Source organism: Camelina sativa, chromosome 6 (genome assembly GCF_030686135.1).
Source record: "Camelina sativa cultivar CO46 ecotype springtype chromosome 6, ASM3068613v1".
NCBI lineage: Eukaryota > Viridiplantae > Streptophyta > Magnoliopsida > Brassicales > Brassicaceae > Camelina > Camelina sativa.
This window is the reverse complement of record NC_141885.1, coordinates 26,830,553-26,857,939: the sequence shown is the minus strand read 5'-3', so window position 1 is coordinate 26,857,939 and position 27,387 is coordinate 26,830,553. Positions and strand designations below refer to the sequence as shown.

At 37.4% G+C, this 27,387-nt stretch overlaps 7 protein-coding genes and 1 pseudogene across 21 annotated transcripts; 3 read left to right on the top strand and 5 right to left on the bottom strand.

Annotated features, from left to right (window-relative positions):
- Window positions 1-1,096: 1,096 nt before the first annotated feature.
- LOC104793354 (glycylpeptide N-tetradecanoyltransferase 1 pseudogene) lies at window positions 1,097-2,342 on the top strand (annotated as a pseudogene). The gene has a single exon (XR_015559513.1). The product of XR_015559513.1 is annotated as a glycylpeptide N-tetradecanoyltransferase 1 pseudogene (transcript).
- Window positions 2,089-5,251, bottom strand: LOC104793352 (methylenetetrahydrofolate reductase (NADH) 2). Its single transcript, XM_010519706.3, has 10 exons — window positions 4,601-5,251; window positions 4,417-4,499; window positions 4,135-4,308; window positions 3,788-3,961; window positions 3,613-3,713; window positions 3,395-3,506; window positions 3,143-3,223; window positions 2,853-3,030; window positions 2,423-2,757; window positions 2,089-2,341 (listed from the first exon to the last, which is right to left on the bottom strand). The coding sequence occupies exons 1-10, from the start codon at window positions 5,061-5,063 to the stop codon at window positions 2,258-2,260; spliced, it is 1,785 nt and encodes a 594-aa protein (XP_010518008.2). The 5' UTR covers window positions 5,064-5,251; the 3' UTR covers window positions 2,089-2,257.
- A 609-nt stretch (window positions 5,252-5,860) lies between these two features.
- Window positions 5,861-8,812, bottom strand: LOC104793351 (histone-lysine N-methyltransferase ASHH3). Of its 9 annotated transcripts, none has more exons than XR_015559512.1 (13): window positions 8,410-8,791; window positions 8,202-8,331; window positions 7,986-8,112; window positions 7,804-7,903; window positions 7,644-7,722; window positions 7,379-7,550; window positions 7,209-7,289; window positions 6,950-7,093; window positions 6,803-6,830; window positions 6,618-6,708; window positions 6,475-6,523; window positions 6,296-6,379; window positions 5,861-6,232 (listed from the first exon to the last, which is right to left on the bottom strand). XR_015559512.1 is itself a non-coding variant. In XM_010519703.3 (13 exons), the coding sequence occupies exons 1-12, from the start codon at window positions 8,425-8,427 to the stop codon at window positions 6,308-6,310; spliced, it is 1,101 nt and encodes a 366-aa protein (XP_010518005.1). In that variant the 5' UTR covers window positions 8,428-8,812; the 3' UTR covers window positions 5,861-6,206; window positions 6,296-6,307. The 9 variants fall into 9 exon arrangements, 7 of the variants coding, with proteins under 7 accessions (XP_010518005.1, XP_010518006.1, XP_087310106.1 ...); XR_015559511.1 differs by having other exon boundaries at window positions 5,861-6,206; XM_010519703.3 differs by having other exon boundaries at window positions 5,861-6,206; window positions 6,950-7,103; window positions 8,410-8,812.
- Window positions 8,813-8,999: 187 nt separating this feature from the next.
- LOC104793349 (cysteine protease ATG4a) lies at window positions 9,000-12,404 on the top strand. 4 transcript variants are annotated; one of them, XM_019226839.2, is made up of 10 exons: window positions 9,000-9,460; window positions 10,045-10,098; window positions 10,262-10,567; window positions 10,645-10,730; window positions 10,806-10,853; window positions 11,000-11,379; window positions 11,477-11,615; window positions 11,759-11,814; window positions 11,902-11,972; window positions 12,074-12,404. In XM_019226839.2, the coding sequence occupies exons 3-10, from the start codon at window positions 10,360-10,362 to the stop codon at window positions 12,244-12,246; spliced, it is 1,161 nt and encodes a 386-aa protein (XP_019082384.2). In that variant the 5' UTR covers window positions 9,000-9,460; window positions 10,045-10,098; window positions 10,262-10,359; the 3' UTR covers window positions 12,247-12,404. The 4 variants fall into 4 exon arrangements, with proteins under 4 accessions (XP_019082384.2, XP_010518002.2, XP_010518001.2 ...); XM_010519701.3 differs by having other exon boundaries at window positions 9,242-9,460; window positions 10,031-10,098; XM_010519700.3 differs by having other exon boundaries at window positions 9,232-9,460; window positions 10,045-10,567.
- Window positions 12,270-13,586, bottom strand: LOC104793350 (F-box/kelch-repeat protein At2g44130-like). The gene has a single exon (XM_010519702.3). The coding sequence runs from the start codon at window positions 13,584-13,586 to the stop codon at window positions 12,378-12,380; it is 1,209 nt and encodes a 402-aa protein (XP_010518004.1). The 3' UTR covers window positions 12,270-12,377.
- A 3,559-nt stretch (window positions 13,587-17,145) lies between these two features.
- On the bottom strand, window positions 17,146-19,007 carry LOC104793348 (large ribosomal subunit protein uL30x). 2 transcript variants are annotated; one of them, XM_010519696.3, is made up of 6 exons: window positions 18,787-19,007; window positions 18,267-18,449; window positions 18,080-18,177; window positions 17,932-17,989; window positions 17,671-17,750; window positions 17,146-17,588 (listed from the first exon to the last, which is right to left on the bottom strand). In XM_010519696.3, exons 2-6 carry the CDS (start codon window positions 18,438-18,440, stop codon window positions 17,270-17,272), a joined length of 729 nt encoding a protein of 242 aa, XP_010517998.1. In that variant the 5' UTR covers window positions 18,441-18,449; window positions 18,787-19,007; the 3' UTR covers window positions 17,146-17,269. The 2 variants fall into 2 exon arrangements, with proteins under 2 accessions (XP_010517998.1, XP_010518000.1); XM_010519698.3 differs by having other exon boundaries at window positions 18,746-18,862.
- A 553-nt stretch (window positions 19,008-19,560) lies between these two features.
- LOC104793347 (MLO-like protein 15) lies at window positions 19,561-22,947 on the top strand. Of its 2 annotated transcripts, XM_010519694.2 has the most exons (14): window positions 19,561-19,773; window positions 19,854-19,911; window positions 20,098-20,315; window positions 20,531-20,647; window positions 20,859-20,919; window positions 21,083-21,177; window positions 21,292-21,366; window positions 21,464-21,552; window positions 21,630-21,679; window positions 21,769-21,809; window positions 21,886-22,095; window positions 22,193-22,260; window positions 22,356-22,416; window positions 22,503-22,947. In XM_010519694.2, exons 1-14 carry the CDS (start codon window positions 19,657-19,659, stop codon window positions 22,752-22,754), a joined length of 1,512 nt encoding a protein of 503 aa, XP_010517996.1. In that variant the 5' UTR covers window positions 19,561-19,656; the 3' UTR covers window positions 22,755-22,947. The 2 variants fall into 2 exon arrangements, with proteins under 2 accessions (XP_010517996.1, XP_010517997.1); XM_010519695.2 differs by lacking the exon at window positions 20,531-20,647 and having other exon boundaries at window positions 19,564-19,773.
- Window positions 22,948-23,196: 249 nt separating this feature from the next.
- On the bottom strand, window positions 23,197-27,173 carry LOC104793346 (guanosine nucleotide diphosphate dissociation inhibitor 1). The gene is made up of 13 exons (XM_010519693.3): window positions 26,639-27,173; window positions 26,186-26,248; window positions 25,956-26,039; window positions 25,732-25,839; window positions 25,352-25,524; window positions 25,148-25,259; window positions 24,958-25,038; window positions 24,785-24,847; window positions 24,609-24,710; window positions 24,261-24,385; window positions 23,723-23,933; window positions 23,563-23,637; window positions 23,197-23,469 (listed from the first exon to the last, which is right to left on the bottom strand). Exons 1-13 carry the CDS (start codon window positions 26,723-26,725, stop codon window positions 23,419-23,421), a joined length of 1,335 nt encoding a protein of 444 aa, XP_010517995.1. The 5' UTR covers window positions 26,726-27,173; the 3' UTR covers window positions 23,197-23,418.
- Between the last annotated feature and the right edge of the window lie 214 nt (window positions 27,174-27,387).

Here is a 27,387-nt window from a genome sequence, read left to right as displayed (position 1 = left end):
CGATTCCTCCTCTCTCACTTCAACCCGGAGCTTTTTGGTAAGTAATTTGTCACTGTTGATACTATCCGCTTCTGATTCTTTGGATTTTGTTTCTATTTAAGCCTTTGTATCAGACTCCGTGATAATTTTATTGCGATCTTTGTCCCGTTTCGTTTTCTCTGATCGTAGCTCAAATTTTTTCCGACGATCTGCTTCCGATTCCGGAAGAGTTTCGGTTAGCAATTTGTCCCTGTCTATACTATAGCGGAACTAAGATTTCTTGGTGTTTCTTTTTTTTTTTAGTTTCGATTCATGGCTTAGCATCGAATAATTCATAGCGATCTTTGTACCATTTCGTTTCTATGGAGATATCTACTTCGATAGGTTAATCGGAAAGCATTTGTGTGTTGTTGTTGCTGCTGGAGATTTTGGGATCGCTAGGGTTACTAATTTTAGTGTTTCATACTGTATCTTTCTCATTCGTTTTCAGTTTAATTCATGGTTATTGCTAGATTGCGTTTTTTTTTGCTTGCTAATACGCTGTGTACTATTTATTCATTGTTGAACAATCATTTTTTTTTGTGTGGCAGTCGAAACATATGACAATGTCAGACCCAAAACCGAATTCTGTGGAGGACGCTCTAGGTGCTGATGCCAAGAACTCACAAATTCAATCAGCCAAGAACCATTGTTCATGTGAAGCCATACTTGGAAGCAGTATTCAGAGACCCATAAGTTCTGGGGAACTCAACCTGTTGGGCACTTTAAGGATATCAAAGACGCGATTTTGCCTCAAGGGCCAATTGAGCCCGCAACTTTGGTATCTAAGGTTAAGCAAGAGCCATACAACCTTCTTGGTCAATTCGAATGGACCACATGCGATTTGAACTCTGATGATTTGTGTTCAGAGGTATACAACTTTCTCAAGGAGAACTACCCTGATGACGGATTTGTGTTCAAGGCTGATTACTCCAGAGAGTTTCTAAGGTGGGCACTGTGTCCACCTGGTTACTACCAGAGCTGGCATATTGGAGTCCGTGTCAAGACCTCGAAGAAACTAGTTGCTTTCATCGGTGGCGTGCCAGTAAGAATCAGGGTGCGTGATGAGGTTATTAAAATGGCAAAGATCATGTTCTTGTGTGTTCACAAGAAGCTCAGGTCTAAGGGACTTGCTCCTGTCATGATAAAGGAGGTGACTAGAAGGGTTCACTTGCAGAATATATGGCAAGCTGCTTATACCTCACGTGATGTACTTTCTAGACCACTTACCACCTGCCGATACTGGGGCAGATTATTGAACCCGAAGAAGATTATCGATGTTGGGATAACAAGTCTTAGTAAAAGAATGACTATGAGCATGGCCATCAAAGTTAACAAATTACCAGATGCACCAATCACTCCTGGATTTAGGGGAATGGAACGACGTGATGTCCCAGTTGCTACAAAGTTGCTCAGGAACTACCTTTGCCAGTTTGGAGTTGCGGCTGACTTTGATGAAAACGATGTCAAGCACTGGCTCCTCCCCCGGGAAAATGTCGTCTACAGTTACTTAGTAGTAAACCCTGAAACTCATGACGTCACTGACTTCTGCAGCTTCTACAGTGTCCCTGCAACTATCACCAGCAACAGGAAATACACAACATTGGAATGTGCTTATTCTTACTACAATGTCGCGACAGTAACCTCATATCCACAGCTAATGAAGGATGCACTAATCATCTCTAAGCAAAAAGGTTTTGATCTGTTATACGCGTCAGATGTGATGCACAATGAGAGTTTCTTCAAAGAGTTGAGGTTTACTCCAGGAAATGAACCGTTTCACTACTATCTCTATAATTACCGTTTGAGAAGTTCACTGATCCCATCAGAACTTGGGCTAGTTTTCTAGTACTGTTAAAACTCCTACAGCTCCCGAATGTGAGCAACCAATGTGTAGCCTAAGATTCATATTCCTAGATATCTTTTGCAACTAATATGAACAAGAGGAAAGTTTAAATCTTAGATTCCTATTTTCCTATTCCAAGATTCCTATTCCTAGATTCCTACTTCATGTTTTGCTGTCTATAAAGTCATAATAACATCACAGCGTTATGCTTTTGTATTCGGATCTTTAAGGTAGTGAAACAGATGCTTATAATCAATAACATTATTGGCACATCAATACTGTAGTGGTAAAGAGATATAAGAACTAAAATCCCAACATTTTTGAGAAATTACAAAAGCAAATCAGGAAAGCAGTAGGAACCGATATACTGTAATTGTTTCCTTTAAAATTTTCTCAAAGATCAGCAAAGACGGCGAATATGTTACCATTGATGTAATCGTTCTCCACCAAGCTTACCAAATAGTAGCTGCTCTTCACCTGCATTTTGGATCAAAATGTCCATTATTCATTATAAATACACCATTGTCAAGAGCAATAACTAATCCGATCAGAGCTTACCTCCTCGAGCAAGTTTCTGGAAGGGTCGGCTTCAGGGTACAAGTTAGCCCAGCTTCTTGACCAAGTCTCAAATGCTTCATCCTTCCATACTTTGAAGCTAGCGGGATCGACAATGGTTGGTTGAATGATTTCCTTAGCCGGGAAAACTCCCCAAGTAACAGCATTCACATCAGATTGAGCAGTGTTTGATACCCAATTTTCTCCTTTGTTCACAGCTATGTAAGTAATCGATGGCAAAGCTTTGCATTTCTCCACCACTGCATCTAATTTCTTCTTTGAGCAGAAGAACTCTAGATAAGCTTTTTGGTATACATATCCAACAGGACCTCCCCATCCTGCAAACCAAACACAAGCACAAGTATCTATGAATCTGGGATCAAAACTCTGAAACACTATTAGCTATGAGAACAGAACGGGACTGATTCCTAACCAACAGTTGGGGAATCAGATCTCTCGGCATTGACTGATGGCTGGCTATTGATGGTCAAGAAGCCTTTGGAGTTGATATTTACCAGCTGCTCGTTTATGATCTTTGTCTCTGGCTGGAGTCCATCTAGTTCAGACCAGGGACTGCTTTTTAGGTTTCCAAGGCAGAGCTCCTTGAATTTCTGTTATGTGGCAGTTTTTTTTTTGCAAGATTATTATACGAGTCAGCATTTTTTATACAGGTGAAAGTGGGGGAACAACTGTTTATGTGTGGTAGCGAAAGAAATGATCTACCTCCTGAATATCTTCAACACTTTTCAGTGGGACAGCCCATTCTTGTTGAAGCTTCTTGTCACGTGCTCGTGGACGTGAGAACTGACAGCAAAAGCATTTAGTTCAGCAGAGAAGCTCACAAGACGATTTTACATATAACAATGTAGAGCAAATCAATAAAAACCAATCAATGAAAAAATCCCTTCGAAACCCATTTGCTATGAGTCTATGACCTCCTGAAAGAGAGTTATGCAATTAAAGATGATGTAGTACCTGATGATCCGAGAGTGCACCATATGAAGCACTGCGTGAGTCACCCCAACGACCTTGTGGGAAGTCTTCCCAGCCCTTGGTTCTGGAAATGTAGCTCTTTGGACGGTTTGCCCTTCAAAAGATAAGAAGAAAGCCCAAGTCTTATATATATATCCTCTGGGGATTCAGATCTGTTGCGAGGCATAACCAGAACAACGTCAGAAACTAAGTGTGGTTACCAGAAAATGGGGCGAACATCTTCTTTAGTACGGAAAACGTTTGCAGGGCGTCTCCATGGTAAAGAGCGAGAAATTTTGGACTCATCAATCATACCAAGGTTCTGCAACAGCACCAAAGTTAGGAGACCCTAGTATATCTATATGATCCTTAATGTAGTAGAAAATGAAGACCAACCATCAATATAGCCAGAGCTGACTTCTCCATGTTCAGTGTGTAGAGATGAAGAGACTTGATTCCATGAGCCAACATCTTTTTACACATCTCAGTTCCAAGGTGAATACCATAGGCTTTCACAGCTTCTTCATTATCCTTGATAGGCTCCAAGGCAGCCATGACCTCAACTGGTATCTACAATATGAAACGGAACATTAAAATCTACATTAATAATGTGACTGTCACCACCATCAACAAAAGCATATGTTAATTCTTCTTCCTGTTGAGAGTTTTCATCCTACAACAGAAACTAAGAATCAAGTTTACTCTAAACATAAGAAACCTTTAGATCAGGAAAGGTAATATACCTTAGTCTTGCAGAAACCAGTCATACGCAAGAACCCTCTGTAGTTATTAATAGGCATAATTCCAGGAACAATGGGGCAATTTATCCCAATTTGCCGACAATCGTTCACAAATTTCAGGAATATATCAGTATCATAGAAAAGCTGAGTAACAATCAAATCTGCTCCAGCATCAACCTGTTCAAAAACGAACCCCAAATTCAAACACACAATCATACAAAAAAAAAGAAAAAATTGATGAAACATTAAACCAACAACAACAACAAAATAAAATTAAAAAAAAACCTTTTTCTTGAGATACTCAAGATCACTCTGATAAGCTTCATTAGACGCAAGACCATTCTCACCAATAACATCCGGATGAGCCTCTGAATTTTTCAAACACACAAAAATGGATTCTTTTTTCACTAAACACCAAACGAAGAAGACAAAATTCGAAATTTTTGATAAAAGAGAGACAAAGCAATACCAGGATAACCAGCAACAGTGATACCAAAGTAATCACCATACTTGGTCCGAATATGATTAACCAGATCCAAAGCACAACCGAAACCACCTTCAACCTGAACAAATTTATCCTGACCATGAGGCGGATCACCTCTAAGGGCAAGCACATTCTGAATCCCATTAGATCTAATCGTCTCAAGGGCATGATCAATCTTCTCAACAGGCATGTTAGTGCACGTTAGATGCATCATACTCTCAACGCAAACAACGTTCTGCATCCTCGAAGCGATGTCAAGGGTTAGATCTGCGGTAGATCCACCAGCTCCCCAAGTGATATCGCAGAACGTTGGACCATAAGCGACCATTCGATCCATCCGCTCAAAGAGATTGTCCACTCCATCTTCTGTCTTTGGTGGGAAGAACTCGAAGGAGAAAGCTGTTTTGCCTTCTTCGGCTAGTGACTGGATCTTGTCTATCACCTTCATCTTTCCGGTGGTAAGAGAGATTTTCAAAAAGACGAGTTTGTTTGTTTCATCAGAGGCTCTTCTAACTCACTCACTGGCTGCTTTATACTACACTAAACATAGAGATAGATCCCAAAAAGTTTGGTGGGTTTTTTTAGACTTTAGTACTTTACCCGTCCACTTCCTTAAATTTATTTCATTTTTTAGACAAAATTATAACTATTTTTTATATATATATAACCAATTTTAATGCATGTTTTATTTTAACTATTAATTTTTTTAACAAAGTGAAAAGGTATTTTTTTTTAAAATTAATTTTTATGTAACTCGACAATCAATGTATATATTCCAAAAAAAGTATTTAAAGAAGATGAGTAAAATAATTATTTTAAAGGGAATGTGATGAGTAAAAGATTTACCAACCACAGTTAGAACTTGTCGCTATCATTCCCCAACCCTTGCCGTGATGTACTGTACATGCTTTTTTTGAGTTGGTGAACCAGAACCATACACGCACATCACTCACCTACCACCAAAAATATATCATTGATCCAATTTACTTGTTTCACATTAGAAAATCCTTCCGTTTATTATTTTTACAGTGTACCATTAATCTTTGCAAAATTAACAAATGTAAATTGTTTTTGTAACTTTTCTACATTTTTTTATTATGTAAACACACAAACTCATTTTACATTTGAAACAATTGCAATCTAAATTGCGAAACCAAAAGTGGTCAGATTTTGCGAGTACTGGCTTTTGTCGGCGACACCGACACAAGATGTACGAACGAAGCTTATTTATCAGCACGTGCAAACAGAACAAACCGGTCTTTGGATAGAAAATTCTAAAAAAAACTAAACCGGATATGATATCATTACCGGTTCTTACAAAACCTACTACTGGAAATAATATCTTATCCATACAACAACCACAAAGTTCTTGCAAGACATCATCATATTAGATGCTCATGAGACAAAAGGAATGAGAAAGAAAGTAGAAATGTGGTTACAAGTAAATATATATTTTGTAAACATTAGATTATGGTACAACATATAACAAATTTAGATGCAACAGCAATGTCACTGCTGATGATCCCGAACGACCGTTTCTTTGATTACTTCAGTTAAACCAAGATGGCTAGATTATATTGGTTTCTCAACTCTGCAGAAACATAGCAGCAAGGGAATCTATGCTTTTGTTAGTTCTAATGTTTTCGTTAATAGAGTGAAATCAGAGAGAGTTTAAATCACCTCAAAGCAATATCAGACAGTTACAATCTCCCAATCTTCCCTCGACATGTCTATAAACTCCGTAACACCATCCTCGAACATTACCTGAGGCAAGTTAAAAGATGTTAGCTGAGGTCTAAACTGAGAATGATTTTGCCAATTTCTCGAAGGTGAACAAAGGAATCGGCCAAGTGTAATACCGAGTGCTTTCTTGAATACACATCAAAATGTCTAACCAGGCCAAAACACCTGAAAATCTCAAAAAAGAAAAATGAACACATCGAAGAATAATATAGAATCAGCCATAATACTAATCCAGGAGTCCAAAAGTACATAAAAATACCTATCACTCATGGGGCGAGATAACCTGATCACTTCACCAATGCAATTACGAGAACATATTTTCCCTTCACTAAGATTGTTCCTTGATTTTCCTGAAAAAACGTGGTCCAAAATTGCTTTTCTTACACAACTAAAAGGCAATGAGCTCCACTCCGCAAGTACATCAGAAAAAAAATCTATACTTACCTGCATGTATATGTCCATTTTGATGCACCTAACCAAAAATGGGACAAAAGTAAGTATCTAGACCTCCATAACACACAGAATCTCACATACTATGCAACTATGCAATGGAAAAAACAAGATCCATATTTTAGATAAATATTAACATACATTGGGCTGAGCCTGAGTCTGGGCCACTTCATGTGCCACTAGATTAAAAGCTTCATCCGAGGCTACCTTAGGTTTGCTAGGTTTTACCCCAAGCTTCATTCTGCAACCTACGGCTCCACAATGACAGTCTTGATCTGCACCAAACTGAACAAACCTGCTCTATTCGTTAGTGTCACAACTCAACAGATAAGAGAGAGCAGAAGCTATGAAACCAGATATATGTTATAAAGCAAACTTGAGTGGGAGGAAGATATCTCACTGATAATCATAGGTCAAATGTTCTCCCTTCTTTACGCCACGCGTAGCAAAGATGCCGATTCTTGTCTCTCCGTCTATAATCCTAATTGCAAGGAAAAGATAACCATATGATGACTTTGCTCTCAACTATACCGAACTAGAAAACAAGCACTATGGTTCATAACAACAAACCATTTCTGCATCTGCGTATTAGGGTTGCAACTATGATTGATATATCTCGACTTATTTCCCTTGTGAGTAGCATCAATCACCATATCTCTGTTAATCTCACATAAATAAAAGTTTGTCTCGCCACGGTGTTTCATCTTCCAAAGTCTCTCTTCACAAGTTTTATCATCTATAACTACATGGACCAAAAGATTCCGGAAGCAAAAAAAAAAAAAAAACAAGTTACCTTCTCCAACAGCGAGACAAAACAATCAAATAGTCAAATTACCTTCTCCAACATATTCAATGATAAACTCTCCAGGTTTGATTTCTTCTTCTGCTACAATCCCTGATCCGCATTTTTCTGTCTACAAGACACAAGTCATATAACAAACCAAGTAACCCTAACAACAACAACTAAATCCGAGCAAAACCATTCATACAATTACCTGAATTAACTTCATCTTCTTGACATGGCGTTGTTGGAATGGCTTATTGTTACACTCACTCCCACACTTGCAACTTGAGGAACAGGTTGAGAATAGCATCCTAACACAATTTGTGGTATTAAATCCATGAAATGCTGAAACAATAGATGAAGAAAAGTAAAATTTGGAAAACTGAGGCATACCCACAATGGCAGTTACTGCCACAAACAGTTGAAGAAGAAGAAGAAGAACCAGGGGAAGAGGAGGAGCAAGAACAGAAGATTCCATCATCTTCAACCCTCTTTTTGACTTTCTTCGTCAAGTAAATATCTTTTAATTAGCTAAGGCATATCAACAAATTATATGAAGTGAAAAGCAAAAATTTTAAAGAGAGATACTTGGTAAAGTAATAAGGATACTGCGCCTGATGAAGATATAAGGAGTAGGTTTCCCTTTGTTCAGCCAATCTGGCAACTCAAATTCTTGAGAATCTCCAATCTGTTTCAAAAGCTTGTTGAACACTTTCCCTAAGTGATTCCTGTCCGAAATCTGAGAAAAAAAAAAAATCTCAGACATAATGAAGAAGTAAAAATTTAATGAAGCGGAGAGATAGTTCTGGAAACAGACCTTTTTGGTGGCGGGCATGGTCACCGGATCGATGGGGGTGAAAAAGACTAGAGCTCTAAATCAAAGATTTGAACTTGATGACCTATTGAGTGGGAAGACCAGATTAGTTGAAGTTAGGCGAAAGAAGGCTAAAACAAATACCGTCTCCTCCTGCTGTTGTTTCTAAACTCGAATTCTCGAAACCCTAGTTGCGGTTAATATTATTGTTTCGGTTGAAGAAGAAGAAGAAGAAGAAGGAGAAGAAGAAGAAGATGAAGTAACAATGGCGGATCTGAGACAGCAAGAAAGCAGAGATTGAAGAATGAGCGGCAGTTGCTTACTTTTTTTTTTTTCTTTTTTCTTTGATAATTACGCCTCAATAGTAGTGACTCTCTTTAAGGATAAAAGCGTACTTTGAAACTCGAGATATTATGTAGGCCTGGCTCATAATGGGCTTTTTGTATCTGATCCAAATTGTTTCGACTAGCCCACCAAACTAATTATATTGAAATAACAACTATATATATATATATATATATATATATTGTTGCTTTTATGTCGTGTATGTCATAAGTCATAAATAATAATAGCCTTTAGTCGTAATCACATTTATGGTTAGCAACATTGTATTAATTTTAGATGCAATGAAAATTGTGATCCCAAAGAATCAGGAATTTGGAGAAAATAAATATTACCCGGTGCTAATGTGATCTATAACGTTTTATACCGCAAAACTATATATTTATCTAAAGTAAAATAGTAAATCGGAGAGTCGAATTTATTTATCTTCCACGTGTAAACAAGTAATCATTACAACCCTGTTAATGTGAAATTAATTACTCCATAAATTGATGTCATTAGTTAAAGCTATCAACATCGGAGGATCGATTTGAACAAGGTCTCGGAGAGAGAGAGAGAGAGATTTGAAAGCTCTTTGCTGTAAGGTATATCTTCGACGGTACGTTGAAGCGACCAAGATACAACACGAAATCGATCTTCTTTCTTCTTCTACTCCCCCCCCCCCCCCCCCCTCCGTCGTCTGGTGAAACCAATTGATCGATATCTCTGTCAGGTGATCCTTCTTAATTGGATGACTGTATTGATTTCGGGTTTTTACTTTTTAGACGAGCTTCAGTTGATTGTTGTGTTGATTAATTGTATCATTTTCTGCTTCTTGATTTTTTTTGTCTTTTGTAATCTTGGTGATAGTTTGTTCAATTAGGAGGATATGCATGTGAATCCGGATGCTTTCCATGACTTTATCTTGTAAATCGTCATTTTAAACCCTTACTATCATGCGGATGAGGTTTCTCATTTCTGGTCTAATCAAAACTTGCTGAGTTTTTGTTTGTTTGTAATTATGAAGCTTATAATAACGAGGGCTGTTCTTTTTTTCATGATGCGTAGCTCTAGTTTTAACAGTGAGTGTGTGGTGCTACGCTGATCTAGAGTGTTGAATATTTCACAAGACTGTAGTTGTGATTGACCCTTTTGTAATTCAGACTTGTTAAACTTCTCTCAACCTTAATGTCACACACGCCCAATTTTGTCTAGTGTTTGCTGTTGATTGTACAAGTTTCTTTATCTTGGTTTGTTCTTACTTCAAGTGTTAATTTGGTGATTGTTATACTTATAATTTCAGAATAAGGTTCTCAGGATTTAGGTTGATTCTATGAGACGCACACGTTGCAATTGGTGCTTCATGTCTAGGTAATGAAGGCTTTATGTGATAGATTTGTTCCTCAACACTGTTCTTCTTCATCAAGCAAGAGTGATACGCATGATACGTCCCCACTAGTTTCAGATTCAGGACCTAGTGATATTAAGTCCAAGTTTACCTTTTGGTCAAACGTCTTTACGCCTTCTTCCTCAGTTTCTCAACCGTATAGGGATTCTTCTTCTTCGACTTCTGGGCATAAGCAAGATTGCACCACTCGTAATGGTTGGACAGCATTTGTAAAAAGAGCTTTTATGGCAACTGGCGCAATCAGGAGATTCCAGGAGCGTGTTTTAGGGCCTAATAGGACTGGTCTTCCCAGCACAACAAGTGACATATGGCTCTTGGGTGTCTGTTATAAGATATCCGAGGATGAGGCCTCTGGGGATACCGATGCTGGCAGTGTATTGGCTGCATTTCATCTAGATTTTTCATCCAAAATTCTGATTACATATCGTAAAGGTTTGTTAACTCAACCACAAAATTAAGCCAAAATTAAGTTTTTTTGCATGATATTCACCCATTTATTTTTTTGACAGGTTTTGAACCATTCAGAGACACGACATATACCAGCGATGTGAACTGGGGTTGCATGATTCGGAGCAGCCAAATGCTTTTTGCTCAGGTATGAGGAAGAGTATTTCTTTTGGCATTACACGGTGAAGTTTATAACATATTTTGACAAGCCAAATATTTGCAGGCATCGCTATTCCATAGACTGGGGAGGTCTTGGACCAGGAAATCTGAGGTAAGCTCAATGTAACACCTATTTTATGTCATAATAATACTGAATATGCAACACTGTGAACTGAAACCTGGTTGATCTAATTGATTCTAGTCCATTCTTACATCAAGAAAGTGGAAACCTTAGGCTTTTTTAATTTGAAAATGCAGCTGCCTGAACAAGAATACTTAGAGACATTGGAACCTTTTGGTGATTCCAAGACTTCAGCTTTCTCCATCCACAATCTTATAAAAGCCGGAGAGTCATATGGTCTCGCTGCTGGGTCATGGATAGGACCATATGCCATCTGTCGATCGTGGGAATCATTAGCGTGCAAGAAGAGAAAACAGACTGACTCTAAAACCGAGACGCTTCCCATGGCTGTTCATATCGTTTCTGGCAGCGAAGATGGAGAGAGAGGTGGGGCTCCAATACTCTGTATAGAAGATGCCACCAAATCTTGTCGAGAATTCTCGAAAGGACAGCTTGAGTGGACACCGATTCTCCTTTTGGTTCCACTGGTTCTTGGGCTTGACAAAGTGAATCCTAGGTTGCAATTGTGAAGTTGATTTTTTTCTTGTATGGTCTGTGCTTGTATTTGTATTTGTGTTTGGTCTTTGTGACACATTGCTAAATTCTGATGTCAGGTACATTCCATCTCTAATTGCCACATTCGCTTTCCCTCAGAGCGTTGGCATTTTGGGTGGGAAACCAGGTGCCTCAACTTACATAATTGGCGTTCAAGAAGACAAAGGTTTCTACCTTGATCCACACGAAGTTCAACAGGTATATTTGTGTGCCTAAATCGGATTAGTTGCCATAAGAACCATCTTTCTCTGATAGGAAGATCTGACATTAATCACCTTTATAAATGGTACATCACATTATGGTTTCACTTACTGATACTTATCGTTTAATGATTGGTGTAGGTAGTCACAGTCAACAAAGAATCTCCAGATGTTGACACATCCTCCTACCATAGCAAGTGAGTTTTATCAAATCATATTTCAGTCGATCTTTGCCTGGTTCAGTTTTATTTTGTTAACTTGATATTATCTTGAATCTGCATCAGAGTTCTTCGGTATGTTCCTTTGGAATCACTAGACCCATCTCTAGCTCTCGGCTTCTATTGCCGCGACAAAGGTACTGTGCTATTACCACGCTCTCCGAAACCCCAATGTTTAAAAAAACTGTAGTATCCTCCTAACCTTTGATAAAAAAAAAACTTCACTAATCCTCAACAGATGATTTCAACGACTTCTGTCTCCGAGCATCGAAACTAGCGGAGGAATCAAAAGGTGCTCCATTGTTCACCGTAACTCAAACCCACAGTGCTATAAACCAAAACAACTACGGGTTTTCAGAGGAGGACAACATCGAGGAGGAAGGACGTGAAGATGACTGGCAATTGCTCTGATCATCATCATCGTCATCAAACCATTTTAACAAAATTCAAAGCGGCAATTCTTTTTTCCTTGTTGGTGTTTTGTAAATTACATTAGAATCAAAACCACCAATGTTGTACTATAAAATCCTTTTTAAGATCTTTCAAACATAGATTGAAGCATGTGAAAATGGAAGAGTAGAGAAAGCTGAAGGTATTATTTGGACATGACTCCATTCTCCTATCTTCTTCCCAATCGTCATCGTCATCTTCATCATCACTTCTCCTTCACCTTCTTCACTCTCTTTTCTTCCACCAATCATGACCACCGCTTCACTCCCCAATCTTCCTGCGAAAACTGAACTTCCCGTCTTCATCGGAAGCTGTATAGTCTCAAGTTGCAGTCTCGAATTTCTCAAATCATCATCAGTTTCCCATTGTAACAACGCAGTGTCGTCGGTGAAGCACCATAGCCGTCTGAAGTCTCCGGCGGTGCGGCCTCTCGGGCTAGTATCCGGAAACCGCCAGATGTTTTCGATCTTGGACCACGAATTCGTAGCTGGATCGTAAATCTCTCCGTCGGATCTGAATCTTCCTTGAGATTCCGTTCCGTAACCGCTCAATACGCAAAACCTTTGATCTGTTCCAATGGCGAATCCTTGACATTCGTCTCTTCCTTCCGTCATCGGAGGAATCGTAGACCACTCGTCTTTCTCAACGTCGTACACCTCCGCCGAGCGTAAAGCGTTTTTCTGATCGTCGTGACCTCCGGCGACGTATACTTTCGTCGATCCGACGGAAGCGCAGGCGAAGAACGACCTCGATTCCTTCATCGGCGCACCTCGTCTCCACCTCCTTCCGGCGAATTCGAGAACGTAAACGAATCTCGTCGGCTGTAACGTCTCCGGATCCCAACCGCCGATGAGTAGAACCTTCCCGGCGTCTTGAAGTACGACGCACTCGCAGAAAAGCGGGACCCGCTCCTCATTCGGAAACGCGACGCGGTGCCACGTGGACATCGCGGTGTTGTAAACGCTTAACCCAAAACGCGGCGTGTAGAAAACGCGTGGCTGCGATTTATTAACGGTTAATGTCTCCTCAACCGGTTTAGACGCTGGAGTTGGCGGTGTGAGCGGTTGAACGAGGCAGAGGAGAAGCTCAGCTTTGCCGCATCTCCGCCGCTCTTGTATAAAGGAAGAATCGGATGAGATCAAGTTTCGCCATGAACGGCAAACGGATTTCATGGCGGATTGGAATTGGTACGGAACTCTGATCAAACACTCCATAGCTAACTCGGACGGTAAACCGGGAATCAAATCGTGACATTTGTGGACATCTCCAGCTTTCTTTTTCGACACTTCCCTAATCATCATCGAGCTCGAACCAAAAATTAATAAATAAAAAGAAAAGTGCGATTTGGGAATTGAGTGAGTGTGAAGTTACTTACTTACACACGGAGGTGGCAGAGCCTTTAAATAGGGAGGAGCAAGATAAGTTTGCAGTTGTAATATCGCGACGGTTCGTTTAATTTTTTTTTAACTTTTTTACTTATTTATTTAGCCGCGTAAAAGAAAAAGAAAAAAAAAAATTATGTAGCAAAACGCAAACGCACCTAAAGATTTATTTCCTAACTAATCAGAATCTTTCTTTCTTTCTCAAAAAAGAAAAATCAATTACCAATTTCGATTTCACCCAACAGGCACCAATTGGGTTAATTTTGATGCGATTCCCATATGTAAACAAGTGGGTAACTACAACACATCAGGCTTACTTCATCCAGACAGACGTACGGTGTGTGCTCTTTTTTGTTAAAAGCAAACTTTTTTATAAAGATAAAGCAGAAAGCTTCTAGAAGCTTTTTTATAAGGACAAAAACAAGATCTACTAAAATCAGTCGCTCGCGACTCATGTACTCCACACACAAAAAATCTTCTAAATCAAGAAGTATATTACTATTGTTTGTTACGGTGGTGAATATTTTTTTGTGTTTCTCTAGATCGCATCAACATATTTTAATTGGTCAAGTTCGAGAAAGAAATAGCTTCTGTTGAAATTTAAGTAAAAGAAAAAGAAACATACACTATATAGGTTTAAGTGAAGTTAGATAAGTTTATTGTGTAATTTAATTCATCAAGTGAGTTATATAATGTGCCGTACTCACTGTTAAATACTACTTGGTTTATGCTTTCACCGCACACACTAAACCTATAAAAGGTTCTTTGAATTGAACTAATATATTATATATTATTAATTACCTTATCAACTACTAATTTACTATTTTCCCTTTCTGTTTGACGTGACTTTAAAAAGAATTTGCTTTTGTAATCGAATCTAAATAACCTCTTGTCTCTTGATAATTGATATAAAGTTCATGAAGAAGAAGACCAGTTTAGCTTTGTTGTACCATTATTTTTCCTTTTTTTTTTTAAGGGAGAAGAAAATGAGCAAAGCTTCTAGAAGCTTTAGACAAATAATAGTAACCCGGTGCTGTCATGTGTCATAAGGAATGAGTCGTATTCACTGACGCATCCTCAACCGATGTGTAAACGTATCTATTGAAGTTCAAATTAAACTATTTAAACAAAAAAAAAAGTTAAATAATTTGGAATTTTGAAATAGAAACATTCATCTCAAATTGGCACTGTGCACGCACTATCAAACAAATTCTTTCACCAAAAAATAGTACACATATATAGATTCTTTCTTTTTTCATTTTCCTTACCAAAAGTATTGTTGCTTAATTGTTAAAGTTTAATATATATATATATATATATATATCATCATCATCATCATGCATGTGTGTTTTAATTTGTGAGGGCAGTTAGCCAGTTACATATACGAATGAGTGATTACAAGGGTTTTCTCCTTTATAGCCTTCTAGAAGTCCTCATAGATACATAGGCTTTTGGTTCTTCCGAAGAAAATAGTATTATTAATACGCTGACCACGTAGATTTTTGCGGTGCACCGACGCAAAGGTATGTCTCGCGGAGTTGCGGATCTTTTGTTTATCTAGAAGTGTTCAATTAAGTGTATGTTCATTTTGCACAATAGAGAAAAATCTTGTATCCGGGAGTTCGAAAATCTCATTGCTTAGTCACTCATGGATCATTTTTATTAATTGATTTTTTTAAGATGAAATTGCTAACAAATTATGACCGGATTTCATTTTTATTGTTGACATCCAAAAATCTATTTACATAATTTTAGGTTAATCAACGCACGCTACACACACTATACAGAAAGACTAATTTTGAACAAAGAATCTTACAAAAAGTTAAAAGAATACTAATACCGGAGATGATCTGTTTTGGTTTTTATCTCGAAAGGATTATGAATCTAATTTGTTTAGAACAATTAGAAAAAGTTAAGAATATAAACAACTGTTCTTCATGACTTTTCCTCAGTCATTTAAATTCATAAACCTTAAATGGTGGCTGGTACAAACGATTTCAAAGCTAATTTAAATGTTAAAATAAAGTCTTTAACTACTAGGAACTGCGATCAAGTGGTCAAAAATTATTTCATGGCGTTTTGGCATCCCCCAGATTCAAGCAATGTTTTGTTACAAATTGGTTTAAATTGATATATTTTCGTCATAGGTCAGTTTAAATTTATAAAAACATGTTTAATTTGGATGTAAGCGATATGAACATAGCTAAAAATAAGAAAATTAAAGTAGTGGATGATGAACACGGAAAAAAGAACATAGTAATAATGCGGTCGTCGGACATGAATAGAGGCTGGTCCATTTGGCCCTCTATCGCATTGTCTTTTCTTGTTATGTCAACTGTCCTTTCTCTTGTTATCACTCTCTCTACTCTACTTAATCATGTATTTTCTCTCTATCAGCTTTCGTAACTTTTTTTAACTCATCACGAATTATTATATAATTAAAAAAATATATATTGTCTAGTGAACTCAAGGCAAAACAATTGTTAATTAATAACGTATATTTTCTTTGAATAGTAGATTGTTTTGTTTCGCTTGTAACCCTAAAAGTTAACTAGGGAGACTTTTTGTCTCGACAAAGACAAAACAACTAAAATGTCGTTAATTATGTTTTACTTTCCTTAAATGGATGATGGATGGTACTATAGAGAAAAGAATTCGAAATCAACACGAAACTAAAGAGGTCTTGTTTTTTATTTTTTTCAACGAAGGTTGATTGATTTACGACAACGAAGAAGTGGTTTCTAATTATTCTGAAAGTTAAACCAAAAAAGCTATAATTAATAATAGAGTAAAATCAAAAAGAAGAAAAATAGGGATAAGGGTTCTAGAAGAGCATTGATATTTTTCCCTTTTCGGGGGGGGAGGGGGGGGAGTTGTCACCTTTATGGGGAAGGAGACGAGTGGGCCGAAACTGGCAAGCACTTATCGTCTAGACCTCTCTTGCTAGCTTTTGTCTTCTTTACGGTTACTAAAGTGTTTCTCTTTCTTTTCTTCTAGAAGATCATATCACTATAAGAGAAAAAAATTAATAGCACTAAAAACTAGTACATTTTTGGTTTATAACTTTTATATTAGTAACTAAGGGTTTGCTTGATTTCTAATTACAATACTAGAACGAGTTGGCAATTAGATGTAAAATTCATTTTCCAGTCGCATTATTATATGGGTTAAGCTAATTCAATAGAGTAGGCTTGGCTTACAAGTGTGTTACTAAGGGTTTGGGTTGTGTAGTTAGCATATTTCTTCCATGAACGTTACAGAGGAACTAATGCAAAACTATAGGCAAGCGGAATTATTATAATTTTATTTAATCAACAAGTCCAGACCGGTTTTCTCAGGGGAGGGAGGACCTAGTATGACCGTAAACTTGAAGCCAAAAATTCAATTTGCTGAGAAGAACACAAAGTATCACTAGTCTCTGATAGCTGACGGAAATGAATACTAGGTCCTATCTCCGATAAAGAACACAAAGCCCACATAAAGCAAACGAAAATGAATACTATCTCCGATAAAATATCACTAGTCTCTGATAACTGAAACAAAACAAAAACTCAGATCCCAAAATCTATGGAATAGGTAAAAAAAAGATAAAGAAGCTTTCATTAGTTCATTCTCCTGACAAGCTCGTTGATGAAATTCTCACGGTTTCCAGCATCACCACCTTCGACGTAGTGGTTTCTCTTCTTCTTGAGGCCACCGAGTGGTGCCTTCAATTGGAATGGCCAGAGGAAGTTGTTGGCTTCCTTGAAGTGAGGTCCAACAGTCATGATCTCATGGATCAGATCCTCCACACAGATGATACCATGCTTTCCAAGAGCTTGGTCCACTATCGAGTTGTCGGTAAGTGCTATCCTCTGGTGGTTCAGCTTTCCATATCCCCTTTTGTATATCAGTTCCTTAACACTCTTCAAGTTTGGGTATCTGCACCAGAGGTATTATTCGGTTAGAGAAGCATCTTCTCATGGTTGCCATACAGAGAGAGACAGAGAGACAGATTACATACCCGTAAGTCACGTAAGGTTCAACTCGGCGCAACATGTTTACTGTTGCCTTGTTCACCTTAAGGAACACACCATTGAAGATCTGCACAAATGTATAACACATGTAAACTTCCTGATAAGATAAAGTGTCTATCTATCTACTCTCTTTTAAAAGAGATGATCAACCGGAAACTCTAACATGCTAGTTAAACATATAGCAGATAGATCTATTAGACTAACAAAAGGTATGGGACTAGATTAACATAACAATCTGTGAAACCTACCTGTCTCAAACGCAGGAGCTGCAGAATTTTCTTGGTTTTTGGGTCAATGGCATTGATACTGCAAAAAGCACAAACAACCAATGTACATGAAACAACAGAAACTGTTTGCAGTATGTATGTGAATACGAACATGATAATAAACACATACCCACGGATACGAATGATAAAGAGCAACTTAGCCTCTGGGTCGACATAGAACCCTCCTTTCAACTTAGCCTCCCTCTTCAATCGGATCAACTCATTATCCTAAAACAAAGAATACAACATTAGAACAACAATTAACAGAACAGTAATCTTAATTACTTCCAAAACCAAGAAAAGCATGTCTCTTTTACCTTCTCAGCGTACTCTTTGGCATACTGCTCAGCTCTCTTGAAGATAAGCTTGCGGGTCTCAACACTCTTCTTCTTGGCAGCAACAGTTTCCTCTTTCTTGGCCAGTGCCCATTCCTCTTGCCTCTTGATCTTCTTCAAGACAGACTCTGGAACCACTACCTTGGATTCAGCCATTTCTCCTACCTAAAACAGAGCAAATTATAAGCTATAAATCTAATCAAAACAAAATAAAATTAACACCTTTGAGCAATACAACTATCAAAGGGTAGAAATCGAAGCAAGGCAGGAGAATCTATCAAAATGATTGAGAACCAAAGGTGTCTATGGGAAGATCATGAAACTTAACGGTATCATAAACATGTTAGATTTCATCGACTAATCAAAGTGAATGTTCTACAATATAACTGCAACAATTGGGTTTTTATCGATCTCACAAGCATCAGAACAACCAACTTTGCAATGAATCAAAGAAGACTTACAATTAGAAACGAAACGAAGAAGATCAAAGAAAGAAGCTTACTTGAGAGATGAAGAGGAAGTCTGAGAGAAAGAGAGAGAGAGAGAGATAGTGTGCGGCGCTGAAGGTGAAGAACAAAACAAACAAGTCGAAAAATGGGTTTAGGGTTTTTACTTCGTAACCCTAGTTTTTTAATTTTTAAACGGGCCTTGCTTACTTATATAGGAGGCCAATTTTAGCTAAAGTGGGCTGGTTGAATTGGCCCGAGTGATTTAAAAAATATAATTGGACAATTTGATACAGCCGACCGAATTATAAAATACAGGTTGATGTTCCTATCGATTGACCTGGTTCATCGGTCGTTTGGTTAAAGTCGGTTAAATATATGGTATGTGAAGTTTGATGGAATCGATAGGTACATATTAACACTAATCTCTATTTGGCGTTTGATCTTCTATTAATTTAAAGATTTGTCCTTTATAAAATGCTGTTTAGACCTTTTGACAAAGCCATATTAAAAATTGGGGTTAGACCTCAGTTAACTCTTGACGTCTCTGTAACATCAATTTTTATCATCATCCTCTTATATGCAATACTCATCTCTATGATAAACGACGTATAGTCAGAAAAATTCAAACATAGAGGACATACACACACTGACACCTCATTACACCGTATAGACAATGTATCAATATATGATGTGTATGAATACAACAACCTACACTTAATAAAAAAGAAAGAAAAAAAACCATTAAAATGAATATCACCTACCGAATGTGTTTCAAAAATATAGTATAAAAGACACGTTCTAAGGAATAAGATGGTCCATTTTGAAAATCGAAATATAAAGACTTGGTCAACTAAGCTAATCAACTCTCATTATATAATGCACTACATGATGGATCAAGAAAATCAAGAATCATCGGAGCTATAATGGCGGGAGGAGGAACGACCTTAGAGTTCACGCCAACATGGGTGGTTGCTCTCGTCTGCTCCGTCATCGTCTCCATCTCTTTCGCCGTTGAGCGTCTCCTCCATCGTGCCGGAAAGGTTATATACATCTCTATGTGTTTAATTATTTCGATGTATAGATATATGTCGTCGACTAAATGATTACATGTGGAATATAGCAATTTCGGAAGAAGGATCAGAAACAGCTTTTTGGGGCATTACAGAAGATCAAAGAAGGTGACATCATGTTTTAATTTGCCTAACATTTATATAATTTCCTAGATTATAATTAGCTCATTTGTTTTGAAAAGTGCAACATCAACCCCCGTTTATTTAACCCATTATTAAATTAAATAACTGGTAATAAAGTTTTTTGATCATCCTTCTAACAAGATTCTTACAAAAATCTTGAATGGGCAACAGAGCTTATGTTACTAGGGTTCATATCGTTGCTACTATCAGTAAGCCAGTCTAAAATAGCAAAGATTTGCATATCAAAGGACTTAAGTGAAAAGTTTCTCCCTTGTGAGAAACCAAAGGATGATAAGTCTCTCAAAGACTCCTCCCATTTCCAGTTCAGCTTCACCGGCCGTCATCTCCTCGCCGGAGATTCAGCTGCCGGCGACTATTGCTCCCAAAAGGTATTTACCCTTTTTAGTTTTGTTTTTTTGGGGGTCAAACCCAAGATTTATCTTTTTTTTTTTTTTTTTTTTTTTTGTATTTTTGTTTATCTTACACGATTTCAGCATTTGTTACATTATCAATTGATTGGATTTGGAGACGTGCATAGAATTGACATAGATTGTCTATATATAATATGATATACTTTTGGATATTTTTTGTTTTAAAAATTCAGGGGAAGGTACCGTTAATGTCGTTATCAGCTCTGCACGAGCTTCATATATTCATCTTCGTATTAGCTGTTTCCCACATTATTTTTTGCCTCTTGACCATTCTTTTTGGTACCATGAAGGTATATATTTACTTATTTACGTACCTTACTTCAACAATATTAATACTTTTGTCTCATTCACTAATGAATATCACACTGAACGTACAAATCCTAAACTCTAAAACCAAAGCTCACACTACAAGATGCATTTGCTTACTTATATTGTCTATATAGCCTAATAAAGATATTGTTAATATTGTCTAATGATTATAACATAATGTTATTGGCATAGATAATGCAATGGAAAAAATGGGAGGATCAAGTATCAGAGAAGGACCTCAACACAGACCACGGTATAAAAGAAACTTGGAAAAATAAAGACATATTTTACTTAATTATTAGAATGGTTTTTTTTTTTTTTTCATGGTCTTAAGAAATTTTTATTTTGAGCATAACTATAATTAATCATCTTTTAACGTTAACCCTTTTTATACACATATATATATATCTACACAGTGATCCAGAAGAAATTCACACACGTTCAAGAACACGAATTCATCAGGACACGATTTCTTGGGGTTGGAAAAGCTGATGCTTGCTTTGGATGGGTGGTGAGTTTTTTTTTTTCTTTTTTTTTTCTACAAAGGTATATCTTCATCCTCAAGACACGATTGTATGTGCATGCAAAAGTTTTGAGTTTTTGAGTGTGTTCTTGTCCCATGCAGCAATCATTTATGAAACAGTTTCTTGCGTCAGTCAATAAATCGGATTACATCACGATGAGGCTAGGATTTGTCACGGTATATATGTATCTCGTATATTGATTCGTCCTTAGAATCGAGTTTCTATCTACAGAAAAATAAAAACAACTTCTTCTTTTTTCTTCTTTCCTATTAGACTCATTGCAAGACCAACCCAAAATTCAATTTCCATAAGTATTTAATGCGTGCCCTTAATTCCGATTTCAAGAAAGTTGTCGGTATCAGGTAAAAGAATTCAAGATTATCGGAAAAACATACTTGGTATTCTTGATTCTGTTCTAATGTATATATCAAACTCGCAGTTGGTACCTTTGGGTATTTGTGGTTTTCTTCTTGCTTCTAAACATTGCTGGTGAGATGACTTCTTTTAACTTCGATCCAAACTAAGTTTTCCTTCTTTCTTTTTCGGTGTAATGATCATCGACTCCATCTTTCTTGCAGCATGGCATGTTTACTTCTGGATAGCTTTTATTCCATTGATTGTAAGTCCCTGAAACCGCTCCACCATGTCTAATATTCTTCAAACCCATCTTGACCCGAAACTTGTTTTCCCCTCAGCTTTTGCTTGCCGTGGGGACGAAGTTGGAGCATATCATCACAGATTTGGCTCATGACGTTGCAGAGAAACACATTGCTGTGGAAGGAGATTTGGTTGTCCGACCATCAGATGATTTGTTCTGGTTTCAAAGTCCCCGGCTTATTCTCTTCTTGATCCATTTCATTCTTTTTCAGAACTCCTTTGAATTAGCCTACTTCTTCTTTATCCTCGTAAGTTTACTTGTACCATAAAATCAATCTAAACTATTCTAGAAGATATCAACATACATCATACATGGAAATTTAACGCTGGCAATTGTAATAACAGTTTCAATATGGTTGGGATTCTTGCATCATGGGACATGTCAAGTTTATCATTCCAAGACTCATCATCGGGTAATAGTTGTCATCATCGCCAACGCTTCTTAAATCTATTTCTTTAAAAGTTTTTTTAATCTTGAAATGTAGAATCTTTTGACTCTGTTTTTCAGGGTATTGGTTCAGCTTCTCTGCAGTTATAGTACCTTACCGCTCTACGCACTTGTCACTCAGGTATAGATTTTATATCTCCTTGTGTTCTGATATCAACTAGACAAAGACACAAACTCAAAACCACACCTTCTTCTTTTGGTGAAAAGATGGGAAGTTCATACAAAGGTGCAATATTCAACGAGCAGACACAGCAACAACTTGTTGGATGGGCAAAAACGGCTAGAAAGGAAGTGAAGAAAGGTATAACTCACGCAGGTAGCAGTCATGGTGGCAGTCCAAACCCTCTTGCAGCTACTCCTTCACCTCGGTCTTTTCAGTTGCAGTCGTTGCTAGGAAAAGGCTCGTCTCAACAAAACCAGCACGTTGGGAAAACATCAGAGATTGTTGAGAAAGATTAACAAAAGCTTCCATCAGACAAAAACTTCGTGAGACTTTGTTTATTATCTAAAACTGATTTAACAGTGTTGTAAGAAATATGTACAGCAAAGATGCTGAATCTCTTTTGTCAATTGATCAAACAAACGAACGATGTGTTTTTGGAAAATCTTTTCAAGTTCCTTCGGTATCATTTATAAAAAGATCTTCTATAAATGAATGAGGCTGATCGACCTACAGACGACAACAGTATAAACATCGGACCTCACCTGACTCTTCTTTACAACCTCCAATTTGATGATCAAACATCTAAAAGAAATGCTATATAGCTAATTCAGAACAAAATATCGTTTTATTTCATGGTTTCTGAACTATAAAGTGCATGCGAACAAATTATATTTTCTTTAGTTAGATGGCCCAGTTGAATTGATGTATCCACAAGAAATAAGTAAAAGAGGATTCTACTAGCTTGAAAGAGCATTTTGATAAGTATGTCACTCCAAACAGGAACCACGAAATCCAACATTTTTGGTTTTAACATTTTGTTTACGAAAAAGGATAATGGGAAACTGGTGATAACGTGAGATCTGTATCTAACAGACAACATAAAGAGGGAGGAAAGAGAACCGGTTATACATCATTTTGGTGATAAAACAGAGAGAGACAGAGCTTGCAAATTTGTTTCCATCATTCCTCTGCAGCACTAGCTGCATTAAGATCCACACTTAGATCCAATTCCTGAAACAAAAAAAGAAAATGATCACATCTCAATCGCAGAAGATGCCGCGGTGTATTAATACAACTGATATATTAGTGATTCTAGAACATTACCTTTCCGGTGATCAATTTATACATGTTCAACACATCAACAACAGTTGTGTCGAAGTGTGTTGTAGCATCATAACTCTGTTTAGCACATGAAATAAATATGTTATTAGAAACCAGCCAACTTTAGGAAGCTCACCAAAAAAAAGAAGATAACTACACTAACCGTTGATATGAAGCAGTTGTCCAAAGTGGGCTCGTTGACAGGCTCATATCTATCATAGATGTCGAAGAACAGCTCATCAACAGGCCCCAGAAGGTCGATTCCAGGCTTGAGCTCGGATTGAGGGTTATCAGTTTCAGCGTCTGTCGACACAAATGCTATGAATTTTCCTTTGGGAGCAACGTTGTGTGAATACGAACAACAGAAGACATACCTGTCAGTTACAATAAAGACATAATCATGAGCCTGTTTACACAATGCAAGGTTTTATAGAGTGCGAAAATGTGCTGTAATCAAGAAAATATAGAGTTGAGAAGAGTCTCTTGCCAACATTCGTCTAACGAGAAATCCATCTAAATTTTACATCATAGCTACAGTTTTGAATGAAGAAAGGAATCTCAGCAAGCTCAAGAGCATAATTCAGACAAAGCTTAGCTATCACAGAGAACAAATCTATGCAAATCGAAGTTTCTGTTCCTTCAAGTCATTCAAGCTCATTTACTTCTATAAGTGGAACCAAAACATTGATAAGAGAACTCACATGTCTGATTTGCGGCCCAATTGTTTTTGGGGTAGGATGACTTGCACTGAGTGAGAATCATTGGTGTTTGGAATAGGATGGCTCATAATAGCAATTGCCCGAGCAACCCTTCCAATCTTCCTGACCTGTTTTAATGGATTATGAAACATATTAAATTATGTTACCATAGATAATCAAGAAACAGTGGGAGATTTTAATATGCCTAACAGGCTCACATATTAACAGACCAGAAATCACAGATGAGAACTATATGCATCCAACAAAAAAAAATTAAAGAGAGCTTCCTGCTCCAATGGAAAGCATCAGACAAACCTAAATGACAATGTAACTTGTGGTCGCAGTCATTACCTTGTTGGGCAGGTAAGATGGATCGCAGACAACTTTCTTGCATTTGGCAGTCTCTCCCTCAGATGTAACACCAGTAACCTTACCCTCCTCATCGAACTCTACCTGTTATAGAAGCAACATCAGTTGCTGAACGATTGAAGCAAACAGCTGCAAAGATAAGGAAGCCAAGGGCATACCTTGCACTCAGGTTTGTTCAACATATATGTCCCACCATAGACAGCACTAAGCCGTGCAAATGCCTGAACCAGGGAAGAGAAGAAATAAAAACGAAATTCAAGAAAATATCATCCAAATCATCAGAATAGGTGCACCAACCACATAAAGCATGTAAATAACGATAAAGACAAACCTGAGGCAATTCTCCCAACCCATAGAGAGGATAGATATATGGTGAACCTCCTTGGAAACGTGCAAGGGATTCCGCATAGAGCTGATAAAACATTTCAAGCAACAGTGTCAAAAATGCTTAACTCAGAGATAAATGCAAGAATGTTAAAACAAGGGGAGCATAGTTTTACAGTCCCACAAGAGCAATTCACCTTCATTCTCATAACAGTATCATAGGCAGGTTGATGGAGATGATTGTCATTACAGTGAAGTGCCACCGCATGACCAATAAAGTCAATAGTATCTTCACCAAGACCGAATGTCCTGCCAAAATGTAATCTTAATAGTTAGCAGCAGATAGTCTAAATCAAATATTGACAACACCATAATGATGAAACCAAAGAACATCAACTTACGCAATCAACTCCTTTGTTGTAACTCTCCTCAAATCCATTCCATTATGTGTTTTTGGGTCCTTCTCGTCGTATTCCTGAACATAGCTGAAAAACTTTCCGGCTCGGCGTTTCTCAAAAATACCCATAAGAGGAGATTTGAGGGCCTCCATTGGAGTTGCTGGCACCTTTTGGACCTGCAGGATATAAACAGTTAAGTAAGTATCTAGAGAAAGAAAATTTACTTAAGCTGCAAAAATCTGCAGCTAGAATGTTCAGTGAAAAGCTTTTAACCAACAGAAAGAATGTGAGAAAGAAAAATGCACACTTGAAATCTATGGGAAAAAAAAAAATCAAGAAGAGAAAGAGTCACAAGATCAAATGAAAATGAGTCGTCACTGTACCTTGCCTTTGACAAAAACATAGCTTCCATCAACAGCTTTAAAAGACAAGTACTTAGTCACATCCGTATGAATAAGGACACGAACAAGCTTTCCATTTGCCATCATAAACTGGTCCGCCACATTGAGAGAGAAGAGTTAAGTAAGTAATCCGAAATTATTAGTACAATAAAACCTAGCAGCAAAGAGAGGATAAAGCTAGAAAGCAGCAAATACGATATAGATACCTTAGGCATCATGTCAACATTGTAGTCTCTGCTAGAGCCTAAATGAGCAGGAGCCTTTTCTTCTCCCCTGAACTTCTTCCACAGCTGTAAAAAAAAAAAAAAAACAAAGCAACATCAATAACGCTTTGCTAAAACGATAACTTATCACACCAAAAAAAAAGAAGTCTTAAATAAGAGAGTATAGATAGATTAGAAGAGAGAGAGAGAGAGAGAGAGAGAGAAGTTGTGACCTGATTGAGATTAAGAGATGTTGACTCTCCACCGTAGTAGTCATTCCTGTCCATGTGAAGTACCTATTCGGAATGCAACACAAATCATTAGATTACTTAAAAAAAAAAAAAAAAAAAAAGTAAACTTGGCTTATCGATTGAAGACGAAGTCAGCTAGAAGGCATCTATCATTCACATGATGAAATTTAGTATTTTTTTTTTACGCAATCTATCAATAAACACAAGTATCAAAATTGTAAAAATCGCGAGGCCGATTGGTTCAATGATAAAAAAAAACCATGTTGAAGCTCATAGAGCAATCGCCTAAAAATCGGGAAACCATCACACATAATCGGCCGGAGATAGAGTTCTCACCAAGATCCGTTCTCCGGATCAAGCATACAGGCAGGGATTCAAAAAAGTTGCCACAGACAAAGACAAGAGAAAGAGGAAGGAAGAGAGAGAGAGAGAGACCTTAATACCATCGACGGAGAGAAGACCACTAAGGATGCACTCCTTGAGACCAGTACCCAGAACAATTACTTCGTACTCTTCATCCATAGCTTTAGCCGATCCCCCAAAGTCTCACACCGAAGAAAAGACTCGGACTTCTTCTTTTTTTTTTGCTAGTATAAAGCGAGAGAGAGAGAGAGAGAGAGAGAGAGAGAGAGAGAGAGACACGGAGACAGAGAGATCGGTGATTGCGTTGCGTTTATTTATCAATCTCCGCCGAACCAAAATTTTTTTTTTTTTTTTAATTATTTATTTCGACGTGTTATAAAATTTCCTTTTTACTAGTTTTCTTTATTTTATTTTATTTAAAAGAATTTATTTTCCTCTATTCGAGTATTTTTACAGTGGATAATTCAACACTAAAGAGTAACAAAAAAAAATCAGGTCATAAAAGTAATAAACCGAAGAAGAAAAGGTCATGTAAAAAGATTACGTGCGGTTATCATGTAAATCGTATGAAATATAGATTGACTTGAAGTTTTCCTATTTGTCTGATGCTCTCGAGTGTGTGTTGGACTTCGAATATATAAAACCAGCGGCGATCGTCTCTCTCTTGATCAATTGGAGACAAATTATACAATGTTGAAAAAGACATCGATCGGTCTAATTCAATGTTGGAAGAAAACGATATATAATTCAAGTTTTGTTTCCGACAATTAATTGGAGATCAACAGTTGAGTTCCAAAGTATTTAAAGAAAGACAGTTGATT